The following is a 12,245-nucleotide window of genomic DNA, read 5'->3' on the forward strand; positions in this document are numbered from 1 at the left end:
GGGGGTAGAATCCAGGCGTGTGGGTAAAAATAAACCCTTTAGTATTTTTCAATTACAAAATACTAAAGCTATTCTTGTTTAAAGCTATTGTTGTTGAGCAAAAGCTAATTCGGCTTGCCATAGTAAAGCCTAACACGCGTCACCTAAACAGAAGCCACGAACATTGCTAGTCTCATTTACGATTTGGGTTCGAGAACCAGGAATCGCATTTATGATTTCTTACTGCCATCTACAGGAAATTGCGCAAGTTTTCGTCCGAGTGAAGGTTTTTAACTGCCATCTACAGGAGACACGACGTTAGTCTCCGCGTGCACGCGAAGGGGGGTAGTCTCCAGCCGGGGGGTCGAAAATAGGCAAAACAACGTAGTAAACAACGTCACGGTTTCCCTACACTATTGGTATCAAGCATGCGATGAAACACTTGACGGCCAGACGGCACAACTGGCGGCATATTTTTGTAGGCTACATTGTGTTTTTCATTTAACAGTTCATGGCGGGTCTATTTTGATGTTTTAAAATGTAGCTTACGCTATGCATTACGATGTGTTAACGTGGTTGCCAATCCAAAATAATAAAGGAGTTGTTACATGAACATACACGATTTTGGTTACATGTGGAATAAAGTCTGAGTCTTGAGAGTCTGTCACTGCAAACCTTCAGTTTCCTCCATACTCCCCTTTGCGATTCATTGCTGCAAGGCATTAGGCCTACTTAACTTGCTGTGTTTCGATCTGAGGTCAGTAGTATTGTCAAAGACGGTTTTTATTAAAAGCTGCTAATATTAGTTAACTTTAAATCGACTCATTTTGTATTAGTATGGGTCTCTATATATAGGCTAATATATCTATCTATATAATCTAAATGAGGAATAATCCCTTCAATGGTGTTTACAGAACACAATAAGGAACATAAAATGCATTTCTGCCTAGACTATCTGCAATTACATGAAGAAAGAACTACAAACAAGTCTGGGGAAACGTTACAGAGTATTTCAACGCATAGTGTGCGCACAAAAGTGACAAGAGACCAGAGGTGGACAGTAGTGAAAGTCGCGGTACAAAGGTGCTCAAGCGTGGAACAGATCGAGCAGTGTCGTCGCTAAACAGAATTATCTACTACGTCATTATGCGCATGCGCGGACGGATCGTGCAGGCATCCCGGATCGTGTACCGACAGGTGGGGACAAAACTGACTTTGGCAAAAAGTGGTGGGGACATGACCCACCCATCCACCCGCAAATTACGCCTATGCTTTAGACCAATGACGTCATAGATGACGTCTGAAGCCTCGCTTCCGCCTAAGTGGTTCAGTAAGCGGTTCGAATCTTGCCGCGACATTTTGACAGCTATATAAATCAAGTACCACAATCACATTCACTGCCCTCTGCCCAGTTAAACCCAGACTCTTTCCAGTTTTACAATAATACTATTGCCCCTTCTGCCTATTATGACCAAATCATTGATTTACACACATTTATTTCAAGCCAATGCATTATTTACACAGTTATGTTATACAATAATATTATATACCACCAGAAAATACACATTAAATTCATATAAATAGATTAGTCTATGTGGAAATTGATTTTTTTTCTTCACCGTTATTTCTTAGCCTTAACTGGCGCAAAATACAGTGTATCACAGACCACATCTGGCACATCTGTAATGTATCTGCTTGTTTTACCCTTTTTGGCCACCAGATGGTACTGTGAGCAAATGAAGCCTCGAGAAATTAACCCTTTTGTGAACCACTTGGCTAAAAAGCTTCAAAGCTTCATGAGGCTTCATCTCGCCACCACTAGGCAGAACACTGCGCCTGCAGCGGGCGTTTTCAGCCGAGCTCCTGCCGTTTTCAGCCGCGTAAATGCGCCTCGGTGGACACAGCCCCTTACTTCCTGTTGCGTGCACGCGCTCTCAAGTGGCCAAGATCGCAAGTGGGGGGTATTTGGGCGCAGCCAAAGTCACAAGATGCATTGTATTATTGTAAGATTAGGTTTAGGGTTGGGTAGGTGTAGGCGTTAACTAATGTAATTTATTGTAATTTTTGCATCTGCCTGGCCGGGGGGCTGCTTTAGAATTTTAAAGTTTTACTTAATTAATATTGCATATAGAAATTTATAGTCTGTTATATTTGACCTGTGCTTCTCTCTCCTTTATCTTAAATGTGTGCTCTCACTGTGTGTGTGTGTGTGTGTGTGTGTGTGTGTGTGCGTGCGTGTGTGTGTGCGTGCGTGCGTTTGTGTCTTTGTGTGTGCGCGTACCTGTCTGTGTACGTGTGTGTATGTGTGTGTGTGTGTGCGCGTACTTTGTGTGTGTGTGTGTGTGTGTGTGTGTGCGCGTGTGTGTGCGTGTGTGTGTGTGTGTGTGTGTGTGTGTGTGTGTGTGTGTGTGTGTGTGTGTGTGTGTGTGTGTGTGTGTGTGTGTGTGTGTGTGTGTGTGTGTGTGTGTGTGTGTGTGTGTGTGTAGGTTGTTGTGTGTGTGGTGGTGGGTGTGTTTGTTGTTTGGTGGGGTTGTCCGCTGACTGTTAGTACGTGTGCATATTGCGTGTGTGGAGTGTTTTGTATGTGGGTATGTCTGTCTTCTGTGTTTTCACCTTTTTCTTGTTTTTGCAGGTACAACTTTAATTGGTTTGCTTATAGTCAATATGTCTTATGTACAGCTGCTTTGTAACAATGAAAATTGTAAAAAGCCCTATATAAATAAAGTTGAGTTGAGTAATTTCATGGGGAGATTTTGCATCACTTCCGGCTGTATCTGTATCCTTTCTAGCCACAACCAATTCTCTATTGGCTACCTCTGTCACGAGGTCTCGAGTCCCCCCTCGAATTCGGTCCCCTTTAGGACCCCGAGTGGCTGAAAGAACGTCTATTTGGGTACTCTTTTAGCGCCTGATTGCAATTCTTACAAAATTACATTAAGATACATGTCACTAGAACTTTGCTAAAATTAGCATTAACGTCTTTTACATTAAGTGTTTGCTATGCTAGTATGTATATGAGGCTATAGGTAGTAAAATCAAACAAATCTCGTTCTTACTGTTTTAATTAGCTTATGTATCAACTAGCATAGCATATAACTACGTGGTTTGCTAGCGCTTGCGAAAAAAAGCTAGCCCTAGCACATACCGAACATGAACAAAAATGTGATTTTTGTACCAGACAGGGTCCTAAAGGGGACCGAATTCGAGGGGGGACTCGATACCTCATGACACCGGAACGTTCGCCTCCCCGCTGCTTGAGTACCAAGATGGCGGCCACCGCCGGATCAGGTAAATTATCTAAATGTATTTTGTGGTAATTTATCCTCCTTTCGCGTTCAATGCGCTGGCGAATACATTGAAACGTGTTTGAAGTATCCTATCCTATAATTTTTGTGATATTCCCGTCGGTCTTTTATTGTCTCGTTATTACTGGCGGTGGGTTTGCACAGCATTAGCCTGTAAAAGCCGTGGAGGTTTTGTTTCCTTTCTGTTTAAAAAAAACCTTACGCCTGAAATATATATAAAAAAACAACTACACAAATGTAACTATGCTTAAATTACATGGATGATCCCCCCCCCCCCCCCCCCCCCGTGCAATGTATCTACCTAGTTTGTTAGGCATGTAGTTTAACAAATGCAAAGTCATTATAGAGAAACCATAAACGGACTGTGTCTTCAGAAAAGGGAAGCTACATTTTGAGCACGTTTGGGCATCACAGGCGCGTTCCTGTTAGTTGAGTTTACAATAGGATTGGTATGCACACAGTGAGGTTGCGTTAGGTTGATGCATTTTGATAATTTTATACCTGAAAACGCTGTCTATTACTATGTTCAACAGGTTGGTAGGCCTAAATGATCACAAATAAACGATTTTAAGGCTACTGTGAATAAAAAGACTTAGGGGGCTCACTGGGTTAATGCAGAGGCTGTTATAATCAGTAACATTCACTTTGCCCAGGGCTGTACCATAACTTTTTTTGCACGTAGCACTGGAGCTACAGAGGTTCAAAGTGTTGTTGCACAGGCCAAACAGTTGTAGCACAATATAAAACGTCTCGTATATTAGAAAAATATGTGTATTTTATCACAGAAATAGGCTGGTAACGGACAATGAACATTAATGTTACAGCTGGGTAAATTAGGGCCATAAAATTTCGTTTTCCCAGGTTCTGTTTTTCCGTTTAAAATTTTTCTTGATTTCTGTGTTTTCCATTCTTTTACTATACAATAATTATATATTTATCCACATTCTGTAGTATACTATTATATTATTTACAATTCTGTAAACTGCAGTAAAATTCCTCGTTTTGCAGATACAATGTTTTTTAAAATATATTATTATATTAAATATTAGTTGAGTAAATCTAAGTATACTCTTATAGTTTATCAATTTACTGCTAGAATACTAATACGACTTTTATTTTGACGGGTCGTTGCAAAGAGTGTGTGGTTGAGTCAGGTTGACGATATCTTTTCTCTAACAGTGAAATGCTTATAGGTGCGAGGAATGAAGAACTCAATTTTAACCTGAGTTTTTGTTATATAAGAGGGAATCGTATTCAAGCCATCAACATCCTGTAAGTGCCAGAACTGAAAACGCCCTTGTTACTGAAATTACAACTGTTATTGACACCAGGCTCAGCGAACGCCAAGTCCTGGAATGCACCTATCTATGACGTCACTAGCTGCGTTTACATGGACCAATGCAATCCGATTAAAAATCCAATCCGAATGAAAACACTCCATATAAACACGTCAATCAGATTAAAAATGCCCAAGCCGATTGAAATTTCAGTCGGATTGTAAGGGGTGGTTTATGCTGTTTGTAATCCGCTTGATAGGACATGTAAACACTTGATCATAGGGCTGTGCCGATAAACGATATCATATCGAATCGCGATAGAATGTATTTCAAAAACGATGATAAACTATTGGCATTTTGACTCAATATGGATTAATCTTAGTCTAACAGAACGCAGAAATAAACGCAACAACAGTCAGTCAGCGTGCAGCTTTTATCATGCGCGTCAAAGTACAAAGTCCATTTCATACTGCACTTGGCAAAGAAAATGCAACATGAGGAGAAAAACATGACTGGAAGCGGAAACAAAAGTGAAACTAACCTCGTGTTGTCATCACGAGGTTTATCAAGTGTCTTATTTTTTTGCAATCGCCAAGTTAAGCAAAACAAACTTGAGGCGCAATTGCAAGCGAGTTACTTCGAAACTCAAGCACAAACGTTTTTATATCCATCGTTAACATATCTGCTAACATGAGCTGGTGCATATGAAACAAACCAGCGCTGCCCTGTACAGATCAGAGATGTAATGAAGTGAGTTTGTGTGCACATTAAAATATTGAACCTTGTATGTAAGATGCTTGCATGATTAAAGAAATGTACTATGAATCCCACTACGCGAGCAAGACATTATTGCAGCGTTATGTATGTGCGCAGGTGCGTTCGAATGTATGCACTAACGGAGCCCTTTCATTGGTTGAATGTACTGAATGAACACTCCCTTTACTTGACGAGTCAATTAGTTTAAATACAGTTTAAATACAGTTTTTAAATATATATTAAATATATATCGAAATAAATATCGTTATCGATCAATATAGAAAAAAAACTATCGAGTTTACCTTTTTGCCATATTGCCCAGCCCTGCTTGATAAGATTAAAAACTGAAGTAGGAAGTTGTGTGCATGTGCAAAGACGACTGGGTCGTACAGATGTAAGGGCGTATGATGCACGGAACTGAACGGAGCAGCTGTTGCTAAAGAAACCAAAAACCATAAATCTGACAAAGCGGTACAAATTTCCATTTGCTTGTCATTTCTAAATGAACATGTTAATGTTTGTATACATTTAAAATGTCTTAACTGTTTCCCTGGAGTGAGTTTTTAACAGCAATTTCTCAGTTCCTTTTTAGAACACGATACATTTGCAGATGTACATACATAATAGCTAAAATATCTAATCATAAAATTTTATTTATATTCGCAGTAGGCTACCGAACATTTATTTTATTTATCGCTTACTTACATGTACTTTGGAAGGATTAACTTTTTACTAGGGATGCACCGATACCATTTTTTAAAGACTGAGTATGAGTACCGATATTTTTTTTCTGGTACCCGCCTGCCTGTATAATGTACAATAATGTTAATAAACCAGTATCTTACTGGTACATTTTCTTTTTTTCTTTTGTTTTTAGGTCTACTTAAATTTAAGTACTATTTTTTATGATAAGTAGCACAATTTTACTAGCACATTTACTTCAGTTTACTAAAGTAAACAATATACTCTGTGGTCAAATTATAAAAAAATTAAGGGGGGTGGTGTGGTAAAATGTGAGTGTATTATAACTTGTTCAAGTCAACTGGACTTTTATTTTGACGGGTCGCCGCAAAGAGCGTTTGTTTAAATTAACCAGACTTTTATTTTGACGGATCGCCACAAATGATGTTTGTTTATGTGTTCGTGTCCTCCTGCAGTGAAACGCTGGTGCTGAAAGCTCCACAAGCACAATGCGTTCAGTACACGCAACCGCACCACTCTTTCACACACGGTAATGCAAAACAAGCAGAATACATATTTAAACAGTATTTGAATATTTTGTTAACTGTTACGTTAGCTGTTAGCTGTTCAGTGCTAATTTCTTGTTAGGAAATGCCTGGATTCCTCGATTCCGTCTGCGTTTTCTGCATTGCGGAAATCATAGGATGTATGTCACGTGAGGTATCGGTCTTTGGTATCTGTGTGTCATTTCCACACAGAAATGGAAATCCCTTATTTCCTAGATGGTGCCGCAGATGGCTGCCTCAGTGTGGAGTTCTCCAGTTGTTTGTGTTTTTGTTAGTTTGTCCTGTTTTATGTTTTTCCCATACAATCAGTTTCACAAGAGATGAACTGCTGAACATTCGGCAGTGCACACCATCTGATCTTTTACCGGTTTTTGATTATTCGGGCGTTTTACTTAACATCATAGTCGGAGGCGCAGCGGCGCTAACAAAGCACTCCAGGACGCGCAAGCATGGGAAGCGAGCTGGCTTGCTAATCAGGCTCAGAAAGCGCGGCTTTAAAACTGCGCTGCCTAGCATACATCTGGCAAATCTGCGCTCTCTGCCAAACAAAACAGACGAACTTCTTCTACTCTACCGGACAAGTAAGGATTTTTCAAACTCTGTTGTTTTGTGTTTCGTGGAAACGTGGCTAAATGACTTCATCCCAGACAGCGTGCTACATCTGCCCGGCTACCAGCTGTTCAGAGCGGACCGCGACGCAGAATCAACGGGGAAATCACGCGATGGTGGGGTATGTTTCTACATCAATGAAAAGTGGTGTACAGATACAACAGTGATGAAGGAGATGTGCTGTCTCAACCTAGAAGCACTCTTCATTAACTGTAAGCCATTTTACTCACGGCGAGAGTGTTCCTCGTTCATTCTCGTGTGTGATTACATTCCACCGCAAGCGCACGTGAGCGTGGCGTTACAACAGCTCGCCGATCACATCACGGACACTGAGCAACAACATCCGGACTCTGTTATTATTATTCTTGGCGACTTTAATCAGGCAAAACTTACACTCGAGCTGCCAAAATACAGACAACACATCACATGCCCTACCAGAAACAAAAATATTTTGGACCATTGCTACACCACAATAAAGAATGCATATCGCACTGTCCCTAGAGCAGCTTTAGGACTGTCTGATCACTGCCTGGTTCACCTTATCCCAGCCTACAGGCAGAAGCTAAAAGCTGCCAAACCTATGGTAAGGACTGTTAAAAGATGGACCAACGAAACAGAGCGGGCCTTACAAGCCTGTTTCGAGTGAACAGATTGGAGTGTTTTTGAAGCTGCTACCAACGATCTGGACGAGCTCACAGAGACTGTAACATCATACATCAGTTTCTGTGAGGATTTGTGCATTCCTACCAGGACTTTCTTAAAATACAACAATGATAAACCATGGTTCTCAGCAAAACTCAGACAGATTCGCCAAGCCAAGGAGGATGCCTACAGAAAAGGGGACAAAGTCTTGTACAAGCAGGCTAGGAACACATTAACAAAGGAGATCAGAGTGGCTAAGAGAAACTACTCTAAAAGGTTGGAAAACCGGTTTTCAGCCAACGACCCTGCGTCTGTGTGGAAAGGCCTTAAAGACATCACCAACTACAAGCCACCATCCCCCAATTTAGCAGGCAATCAACACCTGGTCAATGATCTGAATGACTTTTACTGCAGATTTGAAAATGCTAACTTTACACCTCACACCAACTCTGACATTCTCTCTACACAACACCTATCACCTTCAGTCACCCCACCTCCTGCACTTCAGATCAGTGAAGAGGATGTGTGCCGAGTCTTTAGGAAACAAAAGACAAGAAAAGCACCAGGCCCAGATGGTATCTCCCCAGCCTGTCTTAAAAGCTGTGCTATTCAACTGGCCTTCATCTTCTCACAGATCTTCAACAGATCACTGGAGCTGTGCACAGTTCCTTCCTGTTTCAAGCGCTCCACCATAATCCCCATCCCAAAGAAACCCAAAATCACAGGACTGAATGACTACAGACCCGTCGCTCTCACATCTGTGGTCATGAAGTCATTCGAGAGACTGGTACTGGCTTATCTGAAGGACATCACAGAACCCTTACTGGACCCCCTGCAGTTTGCCTACAGAGCAAACAGGTCTGTTGAGGATGCAGTTAACATGGGGCTGCATTTTGTCCTGAAACATCTGGATAGACCAGGGACCTATGTGAGGATCCTGTTTGTGGTCTTCAGCTCAGCTTTCAACACCATCATCCCATCACTGCTCCAGACAAAGTTAACCCAGCTATCTGTTCCTGGCTCTATCTGTCAGTGGATCACCAGCTTTCTGACAGACAGGCAGCAGTTAGTGAGAATGGGGAAACTCACATCCAGCACCCGCACAATCAGCACTGGCGCCCCCCAGGGGTGCGTTCTCTCCCCACTGCTCTTCTCCCTGTACACAAATGACTGCACTGCCCAGGACCCTTCTGTCAGACTACTGAAGTTCGCAGACGACACCACACTCATTGGCCTCATCCAGGATGGTGATGAGTCTGCGTACAGACAGGAGGCTGAGCAGCTGGCAGTCTGGTGCAGTCATAACAACTTGGAGCTGAACACGCTTAAAACAGTGGAGACGATTATGGACTTCAGGAGAAACCCCCCTGCACTCCCCCCTCTCACCATCATGAACAGCACTGTGGCAGCAGTGGAGTCATTCAGGTTCCTGGGCACCACAATCTCTCAGAACCTGAAGTGGGACAATCACATTGGCTCCATTGCTAAAAAAAGCCCAGCAAAGGTTGTACTTCTTACATCAGTTGAAGAAGTTCAACCTACCACACACTCTATTAAAACAGTTTCACTCAGCTGTCATAGAGTCTGTCCTCTGCACATCCATCACTGTCTGGTTTGGCTCAGCCACAAAGTCAGACATCAGAAGAAAACAGAGGACGGTTCGGACCGCTGAGAAGATCATTGGTGCTCCCCTGCCCACCCTCCGAGAACTCTATACACCCAGAGTGAGGAAAAGGGCTCAGAAAATCACCCTGGACCTCTCACATCCAAGCCATCATCTCTTCACAATGCTGCCGTCTGGTCGGCGCTACAGAGCAATGAGCACCAAAACAACCAGACACAAAAACAGCTTCTTCCCTCAGGCCATCTACCTCTTGAACAGTTAAATGTTTTTACACACCGTGCAATTAATAACTCTGTGCAATAATAATTAAGTGCAATATGAATTATATCCTCCAGATAATACACTAGCTATTTTTTATACAACTTTCTCTGTAAATTATATTTCATTAATTCTGCTGTATATAGCACATAGCTTGTACTACAATAGTCTATTCTTATTTTTTACTTGTACATATTTACATACATACATAGCTTTACTCTCTATATCTTTATCTTATGTTTATTGTATTGTATTTCTTAATTTTTTATACCCATAGGCCCTTATTTAAATCATTGTGTACTGTATTCTATTGTGTTATGGTCTCTGTGTACTTGTTGTTGCTGTTTCTGTGTTCTGGATGCTCCTGTCACCAAAACAAATTCCTTGTATGTGCAAACATGCTTGGCAATAAAGCTCTTTCTGATTCTGATTCCGAGTACGAGTACATGAGCTTGGTATCGGGCCAATACCGATACTGGTATCGGTGCATCCCTAGTAAGTCGCTGTAACGAACTTGCTTCATTGATATGTAGACATTATTTTGCATTTATAAATTGTACATTATTATGTTGGTGTCTGTGACATAAAATAAATACATCTGTGTTTATAACATTGAGTAGCCGTCTTGTGAATATTATAATGATACCCGCCGCATCCACCGCGCCTGTCTCAGTTTACCGTTAAACGCTGATATATGAATCTGCATATTATCACTTCTAAAGTTCGGTATTAGCTGTTGCTAAACATTTATTTTAATTATTGTTTGCCTGCAGACGCTCTGGTGGGTCTTGTCAAGTTTTGTCATGGTTTTACCATGTGAAAGTATGCGCTCGTGCTTAGGGCTGTCACGATTATTAAATAATCGTCTCATCGCGATTGTTTGACCTCATCGCGATGATTTCGGATCATCGCAATTATCGCACATCTCTATAGAAGACACTAGGGGGAGCTGTAGTGCATCTGCATATTGCATATTTTAGTGTATATATTGTTACTAAAGCATGGTAATACTTGTAAAATGTACCACCACAACACAATCACTTAAAAAAAACTAAAACATATACAAATTACCTGCAGTAAAATTTAATATTATTTAAGCAAATCTCAGTGTGAAAACCAGTCTACCAAAATTTCATTAACACACAAGTAAAATTTTACTGTAGTCTTGCAAGTGAGAAAAAACAGACTAGAAGCTTTTCTATGACTGATAGTATTTTAATGGTGGCTTCAATTCTTCCTGATCAATTTACTTAATTTACAAGTATTTGGCAGTTGTATTATTGACAGGTAAAAGCCTAAACCTTAAATATATGATGACCCAATTTTTTCCGATGTATTTCCAAGAAAAAAACAGTCTTGTATTCAGAACAATATGGTCGTTTCAATCGTTGAATCAAAAATGAATGAGAATTAAATGTCAAAGCTCTAAAACAGACAATTAATCGTCATAATCGCCAAAGCCCTAAAACAGACAATTAATCGCCATAATCGCAGTGATTTATTAGACAATTAATCGTCAATCAAATTTCATAATTGTGACAGCCCACTCGTGCTTCATTGGCGCGAGACATTCTCTGCCTTTTACTTCAAAAAGTGCTGTTTGTAAAATAAAATATAAACAACATGTGCTTTAAAACACAGTTTTAGTGGGTATTTAGGTGAACACCTGTGCAGTGTGCGCATGTCATAGAGATTTATATCGGATTTGAAGCTTGTCATGCTAAACATGCACATCAATCAGATCACTTAATTTACCTTTCATGTAAACACTACATTCAGATTGCACAATCTGATTAAATTCAATCCATGTGTCCATGTAAAACTAGTGTTGTCACGGTACCAAAATTTCAGTAGTCTGGTACCAATACCAGTAAAATTCCACGGTTCTCGGTACCAATTTCGGTACCAAAGCAAAACACAGTACATGCTAATTGAAACACAATTTTATTAATAAAGCTCATTAGTTCATATAAATGTATAGAAAGCAATGCCATTTTGTATACATGAAGTAAACAAGTTAATTGTTGCTGAAACGGTTGTGTGCTCATGCTGATGAACATCCTCCTCAGTCTGCTGCTGTAGAAGACAAATAGAATAAACTTCAGTAAGTCAACTGACTGAACAAACATGCATATGCAATATTAAAACAAACCTCAGTTTTTATACTGCATTTACACAAGATTACTTACATTAAGGTAACTGTATATTAAAATAATAAATGCAACAGATATATTTTTCTTTAGTTTAATTGTGGCTTTTTAAACCTAATAGAGTTATCATCCAAGACATACACATTGCTAGTCATACAGTTAGTATGACAGTTTTCTAGCACATACACTCACCTAAAGGATTATTAGGAACACCTGTTCAATTTCTCATTAATGCAATTATCTAATCAACCAATCACATGGCAGTTGCTTCAATGCATTTAGGGGTGTGGTCCTGGTCAAGACAATCTCCTGAACTCCAAACTGAATGTCAGAATGGGAAAGAAAGGTGATTTAAGCAATTTTGAGCGTGGCATGGTTGTTGGTGCCAGACGGGCCGG

The 12,245-nt window shown here is 40.4% G+C and overlaps 1 protein-coding gene across 1 annotated transcript in view; it reads left to right on the forward strand.

The window, feature by feature from the left end:
• Nucleotides 1-2,842: 2,842 nt before the first annotated feature.
• The window catches only part of ube2v1 (ubiquitin-conjugating enzyme E2 variant 1), a 55,366-nt gene continuing 45,963 nt past the window's right edge, over nucleotides 2,843-12,245 (forward strand). The window contains exons 1-2 of the mRNA XM_057362335.1: nucleotides 2,843-2,872; nucleotides 3,162-3,267. Of these exons, the coding sequence (XP_057218318.1) occupies nucleotides 3,204-3,267 (64 nt within the window). The 5' untranslated portion in view covers nucleotides 2,843-2,872; nucleotides 3,162-3,203. The remainder of the gene's footprint in view (nucleotides 2,873-3,161; nucleotides 3,268-12,245) is intronic.

Source organism: Triplophysa rosa, linkage group LG20, assembly GCF_024868665.1.
Source record: "Triplophysa rosa linkage group LG20, Trosa_1v2, whole genome shotgun sequence".
Lineage (NCBI taxonomy): Eukaryota > Metazoa > Chordata > Actinopteri > Cypriniformes > Nemacheilidae > Triplophysa > Triplophysa rosa.